Raw genomic sequence first — 22,633 nt, 5'->3', positions numbered from 1 at the left:
CCACAATGCATGGAGCGTTTAATAGTTATTAGCTCATTTGATAGAAACAGAAGGGAAGACCCCCTCTTATCCTTTGGAGAATCACAAGGCAGGTACAGACCCTTCCCAGAAAAGTTGCCACAAACCTTAGTCCACAATTTTAAGAGGTTCATAGATTCCCTGGAAGCTTTATTCCCACCTCATAAACCCCAGGTTAATAATCTGCTCCAGGGCATTCTGTCAGGTGGTAAGAGAGCTTCTAAGTCCCAGCAGATGTTTTGAGGTGGTAGTAAGTGGGGTGAGCCAAGACCCCCATGTTGTGAGTCCTCATGTTGCCATTTATCTACCTTCAAGATGCCAAGGGGCATCTTGTGAGATCTAGAAGATTCCCTCTTTCACTTGAGTATGGTAGAAGGGTTTAAACAATTTAATTTAATAATTAATTTAATTTAATTTAATTTAAACAATTAATGTGACAGAAAAGCTTCACAACGTTGTAAATTTCATGTTTTGTTAGCATCCATGTTCTAACATCCTGTGTTGGCAATAAATTTGGGGAAGTAGCGAGCTGCAGTTGGGGAAGCTTTAGAGGAAATGATCTCTCGTTTCATGTTTTATTTCAATAGGAGAATGTGGCAGGTAGAGAATGTAATGTGTGTCGAGAAGGATCATTCTACTTGGACCCAGCAAATCCCAAGGGCTGCACCCGCTGCTTCTGTTTTGGAATAAGTAACCATTGCCACAGTACACATAAAAGAAGAGCCAAGGTATGCAAGGAAGTCGAAGTTTGGTTTTTAGTTAGTACTTTCAAGTGGGGAAGAAGTGGGTTGTCCCGGAGCGTGAAGGGCTGGTGGAGATTTTATGTCTTACTTGATGGAAGTGTTAAGCTTCACCCTCGGCATCCCTCAGCTTGCGGTGCTCTTTCCGCAGATGTTCTCACGCTCAGTGCCCCAGTCTGTCAGGTGGGCTCCAGCATCTCCCGCTCAGAGGGGCCTTCCCTCAGCACTCCCTATGAAGTAGCTCACCCTTCTTAGTGTACTCTGTAGCATTTATCCCTCCCTGGCATACTATACATTTAGTTTTTAAATTTGTTTATTATGTATCTTCCTCCAACACTAGCATTTAAGCTCCTTATGCAGTCCCAGGGCCTAACACTGGATCCAGAATATAGTAGGTGCTCAATAAACACTCATCGGCTAAATGGAGTTGGTCCCTCTTCTCCCTTGCTTCTTCTTATCTGCTTATTTTCTTTCTGTTTTACTTTCTGTCTCAATTACTTTACATGAACATTGAAGTTAAATTTTTAAAGTTATTTATGTGAGTTTTTAAGTTAACTCCATGAAACTGAAACTTTCGTTGCCTCCACTATCCAATGAACCAGCAGTCTCATGGTTGCTTTCTTTGTATGAGTGATGTCCTACATCCAACAGATACTCAAGGAAAGGTTATTTTATATATGTCATTCCCAAAAGGAATGTAGGCTTGTAGGTGAGGGAAAAAAATTGGTTTATAAATCCACAGAAGTCTTCTATCCTCAGGGGAGCCCGGGAACATTATTCCTAATCAATGTCTTAACAGTTCCTCCCCTCCCTTCATCATTTAACTCTTGGCTTCTGGTATGATCAGGGAAATATGTAGTGATGAGGATTTATTTAGAGGAAAGTAATGAGAGCAGGCCACTGTGTTCCACCTCACATTTGCTCTCTAAGGAACTCATCATTAAAATGTGCCCATAGTCCTAGTTATTATTCCCACACTTATTTATATATTACTCAGAGACTTATTGAATACCTGCTAAATGTCAAGAACCAGGATGTATGCTGGGATACAAAGATCGATCCCACATACATATGACCACCATTGTCTGAGAACTCCTAGTCGCCTTGGGGCAGCGGGAGGCAGTGCTGGGTGAGAGTTCTGTGCAAGCTCAGGAGGGGACATATACAGGAAGCCTCCAGAACAAGATGGCCACCCCATGGTTCTTTCTATTGCACGTCATTCAGCCATCACCAGAGAAGCTATAGGCACACGTTTCCATCCTTTGCTCTTGTGTTCTAGTTTGTGGATATGATGGGTTGGCGCCTGGAGACGGCGGACGGAACCGACATCCCTGTCTCCTTCAACCCGGGCAGCAGCAGCGTGGTCGCAGACCTCCAGGAGCTGCCCTCCACAGTCCACAGTGCGTCCTGGGTCGCACCTCTTTCCTACCTGGGAGACAGGGTAAGGACGTTCTGTTATTCTCCTGAGCCCTCGCAGGGCCCCCTCCATCAAGGCTTGAGCATCGTTTCCTGTCTGGAAGGAAGCATCAGGAAGTTCGGGTTACTAAAACTAAAGAGATTAGAAGAGCTACAAACACGGGAAAACTGCTGCCCTCCCCTGGGAGGGGCTGAGTGTACCCGACATGTGTTCGCTCCCCAGCAAAGGAAATCATGCAGCACGGCTTTTCTCTGGTTTTACTTAACCATTTAAATAATATCTGTTGCAAATGGGGCATGTGTGCTTTTCAAAGCCAGTGCTAAGAATTCTTTGTTTTAAAGCAGAAGAAAGGCTCCTTGTCAGGAAAACAAAAGCTGAAAAGTGACTCACAAGCTTATTAAAAGAAGCACAGGATCCGGGGGCAGCGTGGCTGTCATTAGCAGAATCGCAGGCAGTTAGTGAGACGCTCCTGCTCCTCTGGGAGCTTGTAAACGAGTTGCTCTTCCTTTGCTGCACAAATTGGCATAGCTTGGCCCCCTACACTCGTTTCAGAGGACGGAAGTGTGGGCTTCCTGTAGAAACATCATCTGGTAACGTATGCATTGGGTAGCAGAGGGTAGAATGTTCGAGAAGGTGTAGATGTCACAGGGCCCAGCTCAGGAGACAGCATATTCTCTTAGAATCACTAAATATGAGGGCCTTGTCAGCCGGAGGTCTATAATTCTGTCTTCTGGTTGAAGGACTTTGGGTTTTGACCTTTGAGTGTGGGCAATGTTGCTCCTCTCCTATAACCTCTCTCCTGCCTCATTTAATGCTCATCTTCGCCTTCACATGGCAGTCCCATGTAGAGCTCATCTATTACTCTGCAAACAATTACCCCAAAACTGTGCAGCTTAAAGCAACAGTCCTCTTGCCTAGAATCTGTGGATCAGGAATTCAGGAGTAGATGGCTCAAGGTTTCTCACAGTGTTATGGGCGAGATGTCAGCCGGGCCTGGCTCCAGACCTGGAGGGTCCACCTCCAAGCTCAGTCATGTGGTTGTCATAAGCCCCTGTTCTTCACTGGCTGCTGAGGGGAGCACTCATCTCAGGAGTCCCCCAGGTGCTACCTAAGACTCCCCCTGACAGGGCACCTGGCTTCTCCTAAAATAACCAATAGAAAGGTGGGGGGGAGAGACAGGGAGAGAGAGGGAGAAAGGGTGGGGGGAGGGAAACTCAGAATAGAAACCACAATCTTTTTATGATCTAATTTCAGAAATAACGTACCCTTACTTCTGCCATATTCCATTCATTAGAAGCCAGTCATAAGTCCAGTCCAACTTCAAGGAGGAGATGTAAGCTCCACCTCCTGAAGACAAGAGTATCAGAGAATCTGTGGCCATATTTGAAAAACCACCTTAGCCCATCAGAAAGACAGTATTTAATCTCCGTAGGATGATTTAAGTTATTAGCCTGGAATACTTCCAGACTCTACGATCATAGCTCTGTAGTTTGGTCAGGTTGCAGATTCTAGGGGACTTCGGTGAATTAGGGCCCAGAAATGCTGTTCCCTCTCCCCTGCTCCAAATTATATGTGTGTCTCAAGAAGGTGTTCTGTGCTGCCCCATTCTGAGGTGATACTGCCTCTTGCTTTTCTTTCTCAATTATTCCTTTCTTGACTGTTTTGATTTTGTTTTTGTTTTTTTAAAGATTTTATTTATTTGTTTGACAGAGAGAGATCACAAGTAGGCAGAGAGGCAGGCAGAGAGAGAGGGAGAAGCAGGCTCCCCGCTGAGCAGAGAGCCCGATGTGGGGCTTGATCCTAGGACCCTGGGATCATGACCTGAGCCGAAGGCAGAGGCTTAACCCACTAAGCCACCCAGGTGCCCTGCTTGACTGGTTTTTACCTTATGGGTGGGAAGTGACAGGACTGGAGGTGAAGTAGCCGTCCCCAAACTATGACCTTAAACCTCCACCATGATCGTGCTACTAGGTGGCATTGAGAAGAGGTCCTTATTCCCACCGGAGCAGTCCGGCATGGCTTATGTGTGATCATGTGGGAAATGCTCACCACCTGCTCTCAGGAGAAGTTTTTTAAAAAATTATTTCTAGAAGTTCATTTTGTAACTGATAGATATTAACCAATTCTCTCAGTGAAATAAGAAGCCAATGGCCTAGATTTCTTAGAGTAGCTATAGATTAAATGAACATTGGTTTAGACATCATCAAGAATAGAAAGATCTTACTTCTTTCTGTGTGACTAGTATCTTTCCTTCTTTCTTTCTTTAAGATTTTATTTATTTATTTGAGACAGGGGGAGAGAGAACGAGAGAGCGAGCACACACAAGGAAGGGCAGAGGGAGAAGCAGACTCCCCACTGAGCAGGGAGCCTGATGTGGGGCTCAATCCCAGGACCTTGAGATCATGACCCGAGCCAAAGGCAGGTGCTTAACCGACTGAGCCACCCGGGTGCTTCACTAGTATCTTTATTTTTAAGAGAAGCATCTTCTTGCTTGTGAAACAATCATGTTCACGCCAAACATTTAAAATAATATAAAATGATACAAAGTAGAGAGCTAAAATACCATCTTCAATTCTTCACTCCCAAGATGACCACTAATAGGTAGATGGTATCTTTCCAGATCTCACGTGCCTATGTGCTTTTTATGTGATTAGTGTTTCCATAGGCTCTTCTAATGCTTGTGCTCTTGATCCTATCGTTACAATTTTAGGTTTCTTCGTACGGAGGCTATCTCACCTACCAAATCAAGTCCTTTGGCCTGCCTGGTGACATGATTCTTCTGGAAAAGATGCCAGATGTGCAGTTCACTGTAGGTATCAGAACACATCCCAAGTGCCTGGAAATAGTAGTTGCCATTGGTTGCTGATCCAGCTTTAGGGCATCTTGATAAATAGCCTCTAAACCAATTGGATTAAGTCATTTCCAATATTTTGTAGAAATTGAAAGGGACGTTGAAAGTAGGTAAGCCCCTTCTCAGGATCCTGCTTCCCCTCCCCATCCAGCCCCTATGGTTTCTCTTGTTTCTGCTCCCAAAGAACATAACAGTAACTCGTGCTTGCTTCTTCTAAGTTATTACTTCATGTTAAATTTTTTTAAATGTCTCTATCTTTCAATTTTGTCTCACCGGTGTTTTTGAGACACTCAGAACATTGTTTTGGCCTTCCTCTTGGCAAGGCCACATCGCTGGGCTCATAAAGGACAGCGGATCCCTGTCCTTCACTCAAGGGGAGATGGAAGAAATAGACACGTAGCTACAATCCACTGAACAAAACATATTTGAGGCGCAGTTCAAACAAGACTCTGTGAGAATTGGGGTCCGAGTGGGGGCTTATGTAGTTGAGAAACCCTCAGAAGGCTTCATGGAAAGGGTTAATTTTGAGCCAGACCTTTCAGCAGGGGCTTGACTGGAGAAGCACCCTTCCAGGGGCAAAGAAGAAAATAAACCAAGGCAGGGGGCAGTGCCCAAGGGGTGACCTGTCCCACTTGGCTGTATTGTCAGTGATTCCCGAGTCATAGAAAACAAGCCCGGAAGGGTGGGAAAGAGGATATCTAGTGCTATGCTAAGGAATATGAGTTCATGTTGACGGTAGGGAGCCACTTTGGTTTTTTTGAGAAGAGAAGTGACATCTGTACAGTGTGTAACAGCTACATGATCTAGAACTGCAATCTAGAAATTCCTTGAGGGCAGGGTCTGTGTCACATTCTGCTCTGAACCTCTAGCCATCCGGGGCCCAGCGTCTTGAACACAGGTTGAGGTGTCTGAGCCTGAACTTGATTCTGTTTCTGGTTTAAGTGCTGTGGTTAAGGCAGTGCAATTACAGCTTCCTGAAGGTTTCTGTTTGTGTGTCATTCACCATAAGACAGGGACTAGCAAGTCTCACACATCTTGTCACAGCTGAGAGCCTGGCATTCTGGTAGGTTTTTGTGTTTAGGCGCTGCTGTGTTGTGTCTTGTTTTTATTGGCACCCAAATTTGTTGAACTGTTGTTTTAAAAAATACGAGGAACCTTTGTCAGACATCTTGAAAATGAAACACCAGAGATTTTAGAGGGAAAAGAGCTCCACCATAAAAATACCAGCCTGGCAGTGGTGTAGTTCAGTTTCCTACTTTTTTTTTTCAGAATACCTCCAGCTCGGGCCATTAGTACACCAGTATTTATTGCCAAAGAGTTTATTGTGCAAACGGTTGGAATTCACGGAAACGCGATGACCAGAATTTCTCCTGAATTTTACCTCCGAGCATGGAAAATAATTTAGGCTCCTGAAACCTTCACTCTGCTGCTTTGTTCCAAACCACTGTAATTAAAAGCCTGTGGGGCATGTTTCTTAAATGAAGGTTTTCAGTGATTTGGCGTGACAGAGAATGGTCTTTTTTCTGAAACACCAGCGCTAGCATATGAACCCTTTTGGGCTTGGGGCTGCAACAGAAAAACTAGGGTTTTATGTGCGGGTTTGGGGTGGAGGTGCTGATGGTGGGTGTTGACTTTCCCATTATGCCCTGTTAGGAGTCCTTAAAGAGCCCCTGTTATGGAGATGGGGGTTCAGAGGCTAAGAGTGAACAAGGCTGGATCCCACAGGGAGTGGGCTGCAGGGCTCTCCCTCCTGCCTGTGGCAGCTCCGTGGCTCGCCATGTACACAGCCTGCCAGCCCTCCTGCCGGCCCTGCCCTCCTCATGAACTCACCCACCGAAGCAGTTTCTTGCTACCGAAATCTGGTCCTGTCAGCTGCAATGGAAATGCACCTCATACGTTGACTGTGAAGCATGGTTTTTGTAAAACAGGAATAATAGTAATAATAATCCATCTTTTTAGCCACTTTCAGTCAAGGGAATTTTCCTGGTTTCCTGTTTGTGAACATGTACTATATTAGGCAGTATTTTCCTGTTTCCATTCACTAACCCTTTTGCCAGTCCGTTCATTTCACTATTTATTAGAATCAAGTATTCCATATAATGCAGTCACAGAAATTTGTTCTTATGGATTATAAACCTCAGAATATCTCAACTGTGGCATGATGTTTTTCTTTACACAGGGTCAGCACATGTCCATCATCTACAAGGAACCAAGTAATCCACGACCAGACCGGCTGTATCATGTGCGTGTGCAGGTGGTGGAGGTAAAGGAAACACATACAAAAAAATCGTTCTTTTTTTAAAAGATTTTATATATTTATTTGACACAGAGAGAGAGAGAGCACAAGAGGGTAAGTAGTAGGCAGAAGGAGAGGGAGAAGCAGGCTCCCCAGAGAGCAGGTGAGCCCAATGTGGGACTAGATCCCAGGATCCCAGGATCGAGACCTGCGCTGAAGGCTGTTGCTTAACCAACTGAGCTACCCCGGTTTCCCCCAAAATCGTTCTTGATGATCCTCTCTTGTTTTATGCCTTAGTTCTTTCAAGCAATTATGATTTTTTTATGTTATGAATTTAAAATGTTAATTATATTTATGTATATATAATTCGTATATATACATTTAAAATATAAGTTATATAAAATATACAGAGTTTCATCCCTACAGGGCTTTGTTTATACTATCTGTATGGCACTTAGCACAGTCTCCCCTGTCTTAGAGGTAACTATCCTGTCTTACAAACCCCGTGAGCTTGTAAATGCGATGAGGTAGCTCCCTCTCATCCTCACGCCTTCCTCAGTGGCCAACAAGTGCTTGGGATGAATGTATTGAAGAGCATGTGATTCTCTTTCTATGAGAGTGGCCATGCCAGCAAAAATGATGGTGTGGGAACATCCAGAAATTCTCTCCTTCACTAAAGCAATGAGAAAATTGGCAAAAATGGTTAGAATCGACTATCTAGAGCTCTGGAAATTGACCGCAGGCTCATAGCAATCTGAAAAGTGTTTAATCAAGAAAACTGGCTGAATCTTGGTAAGAACCTCAGGCTCTGTGGCAGTCAGTTTGCTCTGTTCCCATCCCCCACCCATACCTCCACAGTAGCCTTGAAAAGCAGTAGCCCACCAGCAAGGTGAAAGCCAGTAGCCCAGCAGCCTCCAAGGGAGAGAGTGGCATTGGAGCTAATGCAAAGCCTCACTCCCGGAGAACTGTCATAATTTGACCCATTGGAAGATTTTCTGGAAAATGCTCCTTCCAAGGCTATCTTTGTTTGAGCTGACTTTTGGAGCTTTCTCAAAATGAAAAGCCTTTTCCCTAGGGCTGTCATTGAAAACATTTAGAGGTAGTTCCTTAACTTCATAGCTGACTGAGATGGTAGATAACAGCTGGAGATAATAATAGGCTAATCACAAAGCTTAAAATAAAAGGCTAGGAACGAGGCATACATAGGGGCTTTGCAAAGCTCCAACACAATCTTAGAAAGGTAGAAGGCCACACATACTCAGGGGTGTGAGCATGCTCAGGAAAGGCCCTAATCCCTCACCTCTGACTCACCTGACAAGACCCTAAGTCCTCACCTCTGACTCACCTTGAGGCTCTGAGCAAGCAGGAAGTGAAGGCTAAAGCAGAGCTCTTAGCTGCCTGGCTGAGTGTTGAGGGGGTCCCTCAACATACCCACAGAACACTTTTGCAATGACTGGGGACTTTGGTTTAGGCATTTAAAGAAATCTCTGTCCAGTCACTAGCTGACCACTAAGCTAACCAAGCAGACACTTTAGCGGCCATACATGACAAAGAATACAGACTTTATAGAATTAGTTCAGAAAAGTCATTAAGCAAAGACACCAACAATAGCAGTAAACACTAATAGCAACAAATTCTGGGGAGGGGAATAAATATGATTTCCTGAGTTGCCACATTACATTATATTAAATGCCCACCTGTTATAAATAAATAAATAAATAAATAAATAAATTTATTTATTTTTTTTGGAGATGTGAAAAAGAAATAGGAAAGCATGGTCCATACATGGGGTAAATGGCAATAACTATAAACTGCCTCTGAGGAAGCACAGACATTGGACTTATACAGAAAGACTTTAAATCAATATACATCAAAGAACTAAAGAACACCATGTCTAAAGAACTAAAGGAAAATAAGAAAACAATATCTCACCAAATAGAAAATAACAGTATTGAAATAGAAATTATTTAAAAGAATCAAATAGAAATTCTGCGGTTGAAAATTTTGCAGTAAATGAAATGAATTCTCTCGAAGGGCTGTTATGGACTGAATTGTGTCCTCTCCAAATTTTTGTGTTGAAGCCCTGATCTCTAGTTTGAGTATATTTGGAACAAAGAAGTAATTAAGGTTAAATAAGATCATGAGGGTAGAGCCGTGATCTGATAGAATCAATGTCCTTGTAAGAGGAGATCCTGGAGAACTCTCTGTCCACCAAGTAAGATCACAGTGAGTTGGCAACCATCTGTAAGCTGGCAAGAGAGTTCTGACCAGGGACAAACCTGGTCGTCATCTTGATCTGGGACTTCTAGCTTCCAGAACTGTAAGAAAATAGATTTCTCATGTTTAAGCCATTGAGTCTATGGTATATTCCTATGGCTGCCAGAGCTAAGACAAGGGCTCAACAACAGAGTTGAGCAGGCAAAAGAAAGGAGCAGCAAATTTGAAGGTCAACTGAGATTATCTAGTCTGAAGAACAGAAGGTACAAAGAATGAGGAAAAACAAAGAACCTCAAAGAGGCAAGTGCACAGCATATGCATAATTGGAGTACCAGAAGAAGAAGAGAGAGAGAAAAGAAGAGAAACAATATTTAAAGAAATAATGGCTGAAAACTTATCAGATTTGATGAAAATCATTAATCTACACATCCAAGCTCAACAATCTCCAAGTGGATAAATGCAAGAGATCCACACACAGAAACATCATAGTAAAGGTTCTAAAAGACAAAGAAAGAATCTTAAAAGCAGTGGGAGAGAAACACTGCACATCCAAGATTCTCAATAAGGTTGACATCTGACCATTCACCGGAACCCATGGAAATCAGAAGACAATGGGATGGCGTTCAGTGTGCTAAAAGAAACACATTGTCAACAAAGAATTACATATACAACAAAATGTCCTTCAAAGATGGAGGAGAAAGGAAGACACTACATTATAAACAAAACTGAGAGAATTCAGTGCTAACCAGCCCTCCTTGTAAGAAATACTAATGGGAATCTTTAGACTGAAATGAAAGGGCAGTAATAGACGATGGCTTCAATACATATTAGAAATGAAGAGTGTTAGTAAAGATAACAACATAAGTAAATATAAAGGGCAGTAAAAATATATCTTTTGTTTGTAACTTTTTTTTCCTTCTTATTTAAAAGACAGCTGCAATACAGCAGGGACAAAATGAAACAAATAGAAGCAAAGTTTTTGTGGACCGTTGAAATCCAGTCCATATTTACATAAATGGTGCAGCAAATCTATAAGGGCAGAATATAGATAGTGGTTGTCTGGGACTCCAGGTGGGAATAGGTAGTAACTACAAATGGGCACAAAGGTTCTTTTTCTGGGGGGTGAAAATGTGAAACTGTGTTGTGATGATTATACACTTCTGTAAATTTACTAAAAATTGTATGCTTAAAATAAGGGACTATTACTGTATATAAATCATATCTCAAGCTGTTAAAAATTTAAACTAAACTCCTATTCCTATCATATTTACATGTAAATAACAATAGTTACCATTTATTGAATGTCAACTACATGCTAGGCACTGGGCTGAACACTTTATATACTCTATATTATTTAATTTGCTTTACTCTTCATCATAGTCCTGAGAGATTAGGTATTACTATGTCCGTTAAAGAGATGTGGAAACCAAATTTAAAGGAGGCAGCAGAATATAAAGATTATATATGAAAAGATGTTCAACATCACTAATCATTAGAGAAATGCAAAGCAAAACCACAATGAGATACTACCTTATAGTCATTGAAATGGCTACTATTGAAAAAAATTTAAAAACAGAATAACAGGTGTTGGGGAGAGTGTGCAGAAATCAGAACACCTGTGCATTGTTGGTGAGGCTATAAGACAGTGGAAACACTGTGGAAAACGGTATTGAGGCTCCTCAAAAATTTAAAGGTCGAATGACCATATGGTCCAGCAATCCTCCTTCTGGCTGTATAGCCAAAAGAATTGGAAACCGGGTTTTGAAGTGCTATTTGTGCACCCATGTTCACTGCAGCACTGTTCTCAGTAGATCAGAGGTAGAAACAACTAAAATGTCTATTGGCAGATGAATGAATAAAGCAAATATGGTGTATACATCTATTGGAACACTATATAACCCTGTCACATGCTGGAATATGATAGTTCTAGCTAGACAGATGCTAGGGCGTAAGGGGATGACACTATGCCAAGCGAAATAAGCCAGTCACAAAAAGACAAATACTGCACGAGTCCACTTAGATGAGGTATTTGAAGCAGTCAAATTCATAAAATCAGAAAGTGGAATGGTGGTTGCCAGGAAGGGGGGGAGGAGGAAATGGGAGTTATTGCTTAATAGGTACAGAGTTTCTGTTTTGCCAGATGATAAAGTTCTAGAGATCCGTTGTACAACAATGTGAATATAATTACCACCATTACACTTAAAAATACACTTCAAAATGGTTGAGATGCTGAATTTTATGTTGTGTGTTTTTTACCATCATAAGAGTAAAATAAAATAACATAAATGTGTGTGTGCAAGAAAAGATTGAGTTTCCTGTCCCGATTATGTGTGTTTAATGAGCGATCTAACTGCATGACCCAGTGGCCTTCATTTGCCTCTTTCCTATATCATTCTCTCTCAGTGTTTGCTTGCACACACAGAAGTACATTTTAAAATAAGGATAACACTGGGAAGTCTCATTTCATTTTATTCATTATTTCCTGCTTTCATTTTTCCCCTTTCATGTGGCACTCTCTTCTTGGGATAACCCAGGGCACCTGACTTCTGAATTTCAAATCCACTATCTTTTACTTATTTATTTTATTATTTTATTTTATTTTATTTTATTTTATTTTATTTCTAGTCTATTCTCCCATATGCCCTGTAAATGTCTTCCCTTTGACTTGTGCTGGGTATCTGTCTCTCTAAAACCCCCCAGAAGTGAGCCTGCCAAGGGGAACCTTGCCTCTCTGTTTTCACTTGTAGGGAAACTTCAGACACACCAGCAGCGGCGGCCCGGTGACCCGGGAAGAGCTGATGATGGTTCTGTCCAGCCTGGAAGACATGCGCCTCCGAGGCCTCTACTTCACTGAGACGCAGCGGCTCTCTCTGAGCGGCGTGGGGCTGGAAGAGGCCTCGGACACAGGAAGTGGGCGCAGAGCACACAACGTCGAGATGTGTGCCTGCCCCCCTCACTACACTGGTGACTCATGCCAGGTAGGAAGCTCTCCTCCCCCGTAAGACTCCCCGGCAGGACTGTCGTGGCTGGCCCTCCTGTCTGCCGCCCGGCACTGCTGCCCAGATGGTCCGCAGCACTCTGCCCAGCAGACAGGTGTCCACTGGGCTCAAGCTTCTGTCTTCCCTGGACCACCTCCAGGTATTACATAGGAAAAAGAAATCACAAACATCTTGAATTCCACAGGAAAGCCACAGGCACTCGAGTGATCCTGAGGGTTGTTGAAATCAGGACTTTCTGGGAACTCAAAAGGAGTGTCCCAGGATTTGAGACACTGCCTTCCCATTGGGTGACCCGGGGTTCTCAGGCTGTCCTTGAATGGAGAGTCCCTGCGACACCCGCTGCTGATAGACTTAGAGCCCAGAGAATGTCCTGATTCTTCTAGGGGAAATTGCGGCCCAATTTCCTAGCTCCCAGCAGACCTTCCTTCATGTGAGGCCCAGCCAGTCTGACTTGTCGTCAGATGATTAAAAGGTGCCATAAAATGAGACTGTTTCATATCTCAAGCTGTAAGTATGGGAGGGAGAGAAAGCACAATGTTTAGTGCAGTTATTAGGAAATAGCAAACATTGTCACTCAGCATATTCCCTACACCCTGCATGTGTACATTCAGCAACATCCTTCCCTTTCTGTCCTCACCCCTCAGAAGCAGAAAGCCCCCAGGGGATCTGAACTCCAGATCCCTTTTTAACCTGCAAACATCACCTGTGCTGGTTTTCTGGAGACTTCTGTCTCATTACATGTAGTCCACAGGTGGCTACCGTCTTCTTCCCCCTGACCCCCCTTCCTTCTATCTCATTTCTGGCCCACCTAAATAAAATCATAGCCCCAGGGAAGGAGCGGAACCTCTCCATTACCAGCCTCCTGCCCAGGGCGTGTTCTCTGCGCATGACTCAGCCTGTGATTTGCAGCTGCTCTGATCGGCCAGTGCCGTCTGCGGGGTGAGGTGGGTAGAAGGTGGTGCGTGCCCCACCTCACAGGAATTACAGAGCGGCGTGCTTCCCTGTGGGACTGTTATGTGTGCTCTCTCACAGGCTGACTCATGGGTGAAGTTTACAGGTGGGGCCTCCTGCCGCAGACAGCCTGCCTCACCTGAGTCAGGCGGGCCTGGGCGCTGAGCAGGAAGCGCAGGTATAAGAGGAAGAGGCAGGCTTGCATGCAGCCAGCAGGACGCCCAGGGACCAGGATGCCCCCAGCAGTGAGGTGGTCAGCCAGGAGCGCAGGGTGGCTATGGATCTTGGGGGCAGCCCTGGGGCAGTGTCTGGGATATAATTCGCAGCAGCAGAGGCTAGCGTTTCTTCAGCCTCCAGGTCAAAGTCATCTGCAAGCAAGTCATGCGGACTTTAAACCCAGCCAGGTAACATCATCCCCTTTTACGTTCTGGTTTGGGATGGGGAAGGGTTCTTAGCTTTGTGACATTTGAAGTGAAGGGGATGAATGAGTTCTGGGTGGGCTGGGGAGGGGCCCAGAGCCTCCCTATCCCATTGACTGACAGTGTTTATTAGGGTGCCTGACAGATTGCTCTCCTGAGCTGTTAACCGCAAACCCTGTAAACATCAGCCCACCTGGAAATGCCCAGGCAGCTCAGAGTTTGGACATTTGTGGGATGTTAGTACCCTATGAAACTTTGTGCCCTTTTGAGAGTAACCCAACCTCTAAGGCAAAAAAGTCCAAAGCCTGTAGACCTCCAGATTCTTCTTGGAAGAAAAGTTACCTAAAAAGTAAACCACAAGAATCAGTGAAATCCATGTTTAAGAAAAGTGATGAGATCAAGTTTGTATAATACCTAACAAGATATGCTTCAATTTGCCAGGCATTAAACACTCATAAATTCTGTGTACTCGCTCTCTCACGCTCTCTCTCTCAACTTTCTGGATATTTACATGTCTACTCAGAGACATAGATCCTATGTCTACTGAAATAACCCTGAAAACCTGATAGGGACATAATTTTCTCATTTGTACTGGAAAAGTTTATTGGAAAAGTTATCCTGAAAAATTGTCCTTAAAAAAATAGTTGCTAAACCATTTGACTGAAATAGTATATTAGGATACATTCATTTTCATGTAGGGTAAGTCTTCAGTACAATCTGTGAGCTTTACAGAGGTGAGAAAATGATTATATTTCAGTAACTGACAAATGTTCTCCCTAAGAGTCACGTGATAGGTACAGACCTCTCGCAGGGGACTTTTTCTGTTTCTAATCCAAAGCAAATTAGGGTGGGTGGTTTAGTTTTAATCAGGATGGACTATCTTCCCTCCAAAGCATGTTTAATTAAGGCTTTTTACTCAGGCATGTTGTCATAAATGAACCACATATATTTATTTATTTATTTGGATAATTTGTTCTTTACCAAATATGATTGTTTCATAAGCATGTAACGTGATATATGGTGGTAATTAAGAGGTACTTAGTAGTACCTCTTAGTAGCAGAGAATATTTGCTTGTAGATATGATCACACCACCAGTGGCTGACTTTTGTTCGAACGTATCTTTCAGTCGTGTTTTCAATTAAAGAACATTCCTTTCATACTTCGATTCTCCTGTAGACAAGCCTATTCATATAACACATAAAGCAATCTCGTTTTTTGCAATAGCTTCTTTTGCCTAAACATGGTTTCTAATAGCTGAAGGGAAAAATATATTGGGAATTATAATCTTACTGTGTACGACGTGTAGTAATTGGTAATTTGGGGAGAGGCTCCAATCAGAAACTGAGATATTCCACTCTGGGGAGTACATGAGGCTTTTTTTCTCCAGCCCTATCAGGTTAGCTGCTTCGTCTTTCCCACCTGACCAGGTAGAAACTTTGAATAAATGAGAATGGACAGTTCATTCAAAAATTTCCCTTGAATATAGCTTCAGAGTCTTACAGACTTAGTGCTGTTTAAAGAGGATTAGATAAAAGATGTTTTATCTTGAAATATTATTTTTCTTGATATTTATAGGGCATATGAGGAGGTCATTAAAGAAGCTGGAGGCAGCATTTGGTTTTAATCAGTGTATTGATTCAATCTGCCAAAATAAGCAAAATGTCTATGACTCTCTTTAAAGACAGAAATCTAAATTTTTAGTGGCTGGTGTTAGAAGAGTTGTTTCTTTTCCTATTGGGGGCATTCTTAACTAGAATTTTTTTTTTTAATATCAGTTCATCAAAAGAAAACTAATTCCTTTCGTCCATATGAAAAATATTAACTTGAAAGTTAATATTAACTTAAATATTAACTTAAAATATTAACTGGAAAGAGACAATGTGTAGAGATAGAAATAATCAAAGGAGTATTGAACTAGAGAAGAAGACCAGCCCAATGGGATTCCCTCCAGCTGGGTCTTCATGTGTCCTATCAGAACTGAACACCCCTGCAGGGTTCTGTAGAGAACACAAGCGTGTTCCTCTCCCCAGGGTTCCCTGTTGTCCCTAGACCAGTGCATGGCAGTGACGTGAGTCCTGTTCTGCCATTATCACGTTGATCCAAATGAAGACTCATTAATCCCCCTTCCTTCCCACACTGCCTCCCCCTCCAGTCCAAACCCACCCTTGGAGGGCGAATGCCTACCAAAAGAGAACTTGAACTTGAAGGGATTTTCTTCGAGACCCTCCTGCTAAAGACTGAGATCCCAACCCTATTTACCCCTCCACCCCGCCTCCCCTCTATTCGCCCTAAATCAGTTGAAGGAGAGGAAACCATTTCCACACTCCTCCCCTTTCTCTGACGTCCCCCTACATGTCTCCCACTCTGGCACAAGCACACACTCCTGCCGTGGTGTGGAAACAAGGTAGCACCTGACATGGAGAGCCAGTGGACCGGCCAGTGTTTGAAAGTAGAAATCTACACACCAGCTAAGGGACAAAAGACTGAATTAGCAAATGCTTGACAGTCAGAATTGTCACATGCTTTGGATAATAATTCTTTCTTTATATTGACTAAATGCTTTGTTTGAAAAATAGGGTTGTAGCCCTGGATACTATCGGGATAACGAAGGCCCGTATACCAGACGATGTGTTCCCTGCAATTGCAACGGACATTCCAGTCGATGTCAGGATGGCTCGGGAATATGTATCGTGAGTAAACTGATAGGCTCGAGCTACTCGCAGGCAGTCTGTGTCTCTCTGTCCCCTCCCCCGCCCACTGCCACGCCCCTGGGCCCTGAGACATCAAATGTCGCATTTGCCACTAAACCCTAAACAGAGGTTGCTCTGTAAACGTAGGAGGCTCCAGTGTGATCAGGCTGAAATAGTTCATACTCTACTGTTTCCTCCATTTTCACACGTGCCGTCGGAGAGTCAGAGAAGTCCTTCCGTGAACAGGGAAATTACACGTTAGCCTCTCAGTCTCTGCTTCATTGAGTGTTGTCAGTGGGTGCATCCTGGGACTTAATTCCTGCCGGAAGATAGCAAAGCAGAGCCACCACTTTGGGCCCCCATGTGGTGGGAGTGGCAGGAAGTAGCAGAAGCCATCAAAAGAGCCATAGACCCAAGTATATAATGGGGGAGAAGATGCTAAGAAAGACTTAAGGGGCCTTCAGAGTCACTCAAACACCGATCTTCCACAAGCGCCAAGACAAAGCGGGCTTATGTAGGAAGACAGGTGAAGGGAGTCCTTGCTGTCTATGGCTTATCCCCTGGAAAACAATCTTCACTGAGAATACTTTTTTTTAAATATTTCCTATTCAAAATTAGATTCTCAGGAAATTTTTCTTTTGTATCCGTTTTAGACATTGTTTATTCTGCCTTCCTCTCTTTCATCCCTGGGAGCCAGGGCCTCCCAACCTTGAAGGAGAATGGACAGTGACAGAGAAAGGAGAGAGAATCAGTACCCCCAGACACACAAGCCCCTACTTACGGGGTGCTCTTTGGAAATACATTCGTCTGGCACAGATTTCCTTTGCATTGTGTAATGCATCAAGAGTGTGTTTCAACTCTTTGAGTTCCTAGACTGTATTAAGCCAAGTTCAGCATGTCCCAGGGAACTGTTTCCTTTGCAAGATGGGACAGGCCAGGACAGGACGTTGTTGTAAAGAGCCTGATAGGATATTCCATAGGACTTTAACTTTGTAAATTCAGAAGGAATAAAAGACATTGGGAAAGACGATTTTTCAGCTCCTAAATATTCTTTTATGATAGTTTATGCTTCATACTGTATGCTGTGTGTAACACAGGTAGATGCTTTAATTTAAAATAAATATTTATCTTGTTACCAAACCATCGCTAGATGTCGAGTCCACTTTATAAAAGCTGCCAAAGAACAAAGCAGGCATTCTGTGTAGTCCATTCACCCAGTGAAAGGATCACTGGTGAGTCATAATTCCTCTGTTTTAATCAAACAGGAAGATTTTCTTTCCCATTTCCTTTCTTTGTAGCTCTGTCTTCACTTGTCCCTAATGGCCATATGGTCTCTAGAAAGAATTCATTCAGGAAACCTTTACTGAGCAGTTGCTATTGTGGGAGGTACTGAGCTAAATGCTGTGGTTAAAACCATACAACATAATCCCCACTCTCCCGAGGCCTGCTGTCCGGTGGGGAATGTGCCCGCCCACACACACACACACACACACACACACACACAGGCCCAGAGCCCCTGCCTGCACTCACTTTACTGCTCAGTGGCAGGCACTGAGTGCTGCCACTGCTCTGGGGGTGGGGGTGGGGGTGGGGGATGCGCATTGCGTGGGAGCCAAGGATGCAGCCCTCCTTCTCAAAGAGCAGTAATGACAAGATCAAGTACTTGTCACCGTCAAATAGGCTGGTTCCTCTGCAGACTGGCCTTCACTGCTCAGCATCCAAAGTCAGTTTCTGAAATCTGGGACCTTCACACACACACACAAATCTCCATGTCATTTCAAGAATAAACTTTGAAGTCTGGAGAGAAAGTCGCCGGGGTCCTTGCCGATAAAGCCTCGTGTGTCCAGGAGCAGCAGGCCATGTGTTGCGTGGGCACCGTCAGCCCAGAGGACCTGCAGGGACAGGCCGCTTCTCTTTGCTGAGGCCCTGCCCCTCCCTCCTCTCCTTGCCAGCTTTCTCCCCGTGTCTCCACCTCTTCCCAACTCCCCTCACCTTTCACTGTCTCCATCACACCGCATCTACTTCACTGTTCCTATGTTCTTTCCTTCCTCTGCCTTTGGTTTTCTTGCATTTTTTACTCCCTGCCGCTTGAGCCCCCAGCATGACTTATCTGAAGCTCACAGCCGACACGGGGCTCTCCCAAGGCTCCCGGCCAGACTTCCATATCCTGGGTGTGTACTGTGTCCAGCTACGTCCACCCCACTTTGCCCTTCACCCTCCAGAATACCAGTGACTTCATGTTGCCTGTATACCCTGCCGGGCTCCTGCAAGACTAAGCTGCTATGTCCACTGTTCCCCATGCCCGGTGGGCCCTCCCTTCATTTCTCTACCCAGCCAACTCCTCTCCCTTTCTCCTCCATGCAGGAGGCATCATCACCTCCAGAAGCTCTTCCTGGAGGTCCCTCTTGCTCTTGTGAGATGCCGGCACATGGTGATCATCGTATTTTCCACATTATATTGAACAGGTCCACTCACAGGGTTCTGTCTGCTCCCTGGTCAGGGTGCCGATCTGTCTTTGCAACCCTAGTACTTAGCCTGGGTGGACACAGAGTAAATGCCCAATGGATGTTTGGTGTTAGATGGAGCTAGGAGAGCACATGCTGTGGGAGTAGATGTAGACTCATTCATTCATTCATCCATTCACTCATTCATTTATTTGCAGTGAACTGCAAGGAAACTTGACAGGCAGATGTCTCCAGTTTGCAGGACTGAGAAGGACACCTTCCAGGGTAGATGCTCTCGGCTGAGGGTGGGGCTATCTCAGACATTCTTACGGGACCTTATCAAGCAACACAGGTTCTCACCCCTTTCTACAATCTTCTCCCCACTTCCTAGGAGGACCAGAGTCCGGGGTGTTTTCAGTAGGACACAGATGGCCCTGTTGCAATTCTTGTTTCTCTACTTCCTCACTTCCCAATGTTTTCAGATCAGATCAGGATACAGGATTAACATGTATCTTTTCAGCGGCTCTATTCTTCTTTAAGATCGCCATTTCGAGTTTAAAAAGGAAGGACTCTAAAGTGGAGAGGTAAATAATTAGTTCAGTAGAATGACTGTTTTGTGAGGGAGGCAGGACAGTGGACAAGGGAAAGGTGAAGGAGAGACCGGTCTGTGGACCCGATAACCCGCAGCGTGGATTTGTTCCCAGCCTCCAGGCCTGTGGGAGAAGCCTCCACGGTGGGCACATGTCGGGGAAGAGGAAAGGATTCAGGGCTGGGATGAGTTTCCTGGAGATGATCCCATGTTAACATGTGAGCAGCCTCCTTTGTGTGTATAGTGCAATTTCATATTTGAAAAAAATAGGAGAAGATGTCTTAACATCTTAGTGGCTTGTGTAATTGGCCGTTATTCAAAGGTTTGTGAAGGATGGATGGATCTGTTTAAGCTGAAGAAACATGACGTGATGAGGAAGGGACATTATATCTCACATTCTGAGCAAGACCACGCCCACTTAGGATATACATGTGGGTTGTTTCTCACAACCCGGCTTCAGATATTCTTGAAAACTCACATCCATTAAAATTTCCTACCAAGCCCCATCTCTGCATACAGAGGTAAGATGTGTGAGCAATTTTTAAAATATTATCCTTACTCCAGGCCATATAATTAACACAGAGTATTTCTGTGTAATTCAGAGTATCTCTGAATTATCAAATGCCCACAATAAGGGGAATTTTCATGGATAGTTTTGCTCATTCAGATATTTGTTACTAGAGTAAAACCAAGAAATGTCACAGGGGGCTAAAAATTCCACAAAATAAGCAACTTTGATACAGTTCTCTAGGATTTGTCTCATTGGACTGCTTAGTTGGAAAGTTGTCTCATCTCAATGCTTTCTGAAGGACAGCTTTCCATAGACATTGACTTTGACATGAAAATAATTGGATTTATGTAAACACACAACGTAGATAAGCTTATCTTGCTTATTTGAGACGCTGGAATTAAACCAAGGGCTTTCTTCTGATATGGGGCAGCTTTTTTGTTTTAACAAATTCCACATGTTAAACTTACTACAACTATATTCCTCTTTAGTATATGGTCATTACATGATTTATGAAGCAATATCAAGTTAATTTTCGTAGAAGCTGTTCTTAGGGGAACAGGATGGGGGTTGACATTTTGCTGAGGCTCTTTTTACAATCCTCCCAGCAACCTTGGAAAGTGGGTATTATTTCAATGATATATCTTAAGAGAACTGGAATGTGTATAAATCATTCATTCAATAAAACTGATTTGTAAAAAACAGGGAGGCTCAGAGGTGAAATTTCTTGCTCAAGACAGTACAGCTATGAAACCTTAGAGTGAGTCTGGATCCATTTCATCTTCCAAATGCAAGCCCCAAAGAGCAGATGGGAGGATACTTACATTTTTTTTTCTTTAGCACCAACAATAATTGGATTGACGGGAAAAATATACCATTCGTGGACTGATATCACTGTACAATCAGAGGACCTGAGTTATAATTGTGTGAAGAATGAAGGCGGTAGTGATCTTAATAATAATCAGTGTAATCGGCTGCTGTTAATTGCGTGTTCCTCTGTCCCAAGAACTGCCAGCACAACACTGCGGGAGAACACTGTGAGCGCTGCAAGGAGGGTCACTATGGGAACGCCATCCAGGGATCCTGTAGCGTCTGCCCGTGTCCTCATTCAAACAGGTACTGGGAGAGCTTGAAAATAACCTGTAGAGACAGGAAGTGGTTTGGTGGTTGCCTGGGACTGGGGGTGGGGAGTCGGGGGACACAGGAAGTGACGGCTAAGGGTGTGGGATTTCTTTTGGGGATGATGGAGATATTTTAAAATCGATCATGCCGGATAGTTTGTACAACTCTGTGAATCTGCTAAACACCATGGAGTATACTCGAAATGGGCGAGTGGTATGGTATGTGAATTATAGCTCAGTAGAGCAGTTACATTTTAAAAAGAACACACGAAAGTGCAAAACAAACAAAACAGTTCTCCAAGTATACACTTGGGCGTTTTTCCTTTTCCTCTTTCCTTTCACTCTTTCGTTTAATGGCTGAACATTATTTACTGAGCGCCCAATATGCGGTAGGAGTTAGCGTTCTCTAGGTGCTGGGGCGACTACAGTAAAGCAGACTGGCAAAGTCTCCTGTCTCACGAGGCTTCACCTGGAGAATGTGGGCAGGGGCAATTGTCACACTCAGGAAATAAATGCACAAATAAATAAGCATAATTTCAGATGCGGTTGATAACAGGGTTATGTGATTGGTAGTGAGTGAGCAGACTCTTTACAGAGGAGTAGGAGGGTTTTCTGGGCAAGGAGCAGAGAACAATGAAATGGAGTAAGTTGCGTAATGTCTCAGCAGTGAAGGTCTGAGGCAAGGAAAAGACTAGACAGCCTCTGTGATGATGTGTTCGGGGAGTAAGGAGGCAGCTGGAGCGCATTGCGGGAGAAACGGCCAGGAGGCGAGCTGGGCGGGGCCCCCAGGGTTCAGACCCCATAGGACCTTGCAGGCTCTAGTGAGGCACTGGATTTATCCTCAGTGTGTTGGAAGCCACAGGCCAGTCCTGACCCACAGAGGGATGTGATCTGTCATTCAGACTTCAGCACGGCAGATCCATTACGTAGGTGGCAAAATGCCACTTGTATTCCATGGTAACTCATATTCTGTTTGGGCTTGGTACCTCGTCCTGTTCTTGCTCATTGTGACACATTTGCAGTGGGTCCAAGCAAAATAAAACACAGCAACAAAGCAAGAGTTGATTGGAAAATCAGGAAGATGCCCCTAAGAGTGTAGGCAGCACTCCCATTCAGGAACAAGTGCAGACCACTAGGCTGATTAATATCAGACCAGTATCCGAGAAATTGGCCACGTTAGCAGAAGTCGCTGCCCAGCTGTGGCTTTCCTGAAGATGTATGTTGGAAACGGGAATCCTGTTTTGCTCTCTGGGTATTTGATACTCCTTAAACCGGTCCAGTCCTGCGGCTTGATTTGCAAAGGGATTTATCACTTGATACTTGCCTAGACTTGTTGGAACAGAAGCCAGAGGGAGTAGATTTTCACCGGGTACTCGGGGAAAACTTTTCATTTTGGTTGCAAAGCATATTGTTATCATGAAGGCCAGCTTCT

General features: G+C 44.0%; 1 protein-coding gene across 2 annotated transcripts in view; it reads left to right on the top strand.

The window, feature by feature from the left end:
- The window catches only part of LAMA3 (laminin subunit alpha 3), a gene marked incomplete at its 5' end in the record, with an annotated part of 268,142 nt that overhangs the window by 179,481 nt on the left and 66,028 nt on the right, over positions 1-22,633 (top strand). Inside the window, 7 exons of one of the 2 annotated variants that reach the window (XM_080821882.1) lie at positions 606-746; positions 2,038-2,199; positions 4,886-4,984; positions 7,206-7,289; positions 12,227-12,457; positions 16,426-16,539; positions 21,087-21,196. In XM_080821882.1, the coding sequence (XP_080678008.1) occupies positions 606-746; positions 2,038-2,199; positions 4,886-4,984; positions 7,206-7,289; positions 12,227-12,457; positions 16,426-16,539; positions 21,087-21,196 (941 nt within the window). Of the gene's footprint in view, positions 1-605; positions 747-2,037; positions 2,200-4,885; positions 4,985-7,205; positions 7,290-12,226; positions 12,458-13,576; positions 13,834-16,425; positions 16,540-21,086; positions 21,197-22,633 lie in introns of those variants that run through there. The other variant, XM_080821881.1, reaches the window with a different exon arrangement.

The sequence above is a fragment of the Martes martes genome (assembly GCF_963455335.1).
Source record: "Martes martes genome assembly, chromosome: 13".
Classification (NCBI taxonomy): Eukaryota; Metazoa; Chordata; class Mammalia; order Carnivora; family Mustelidae; genus Martes; species Martes martes.
The sequence above is the reverse complement of the archived record's forward strand: the minus strand, read 5'-3'. Positions and strand labels throughout refer to the sequence as shown.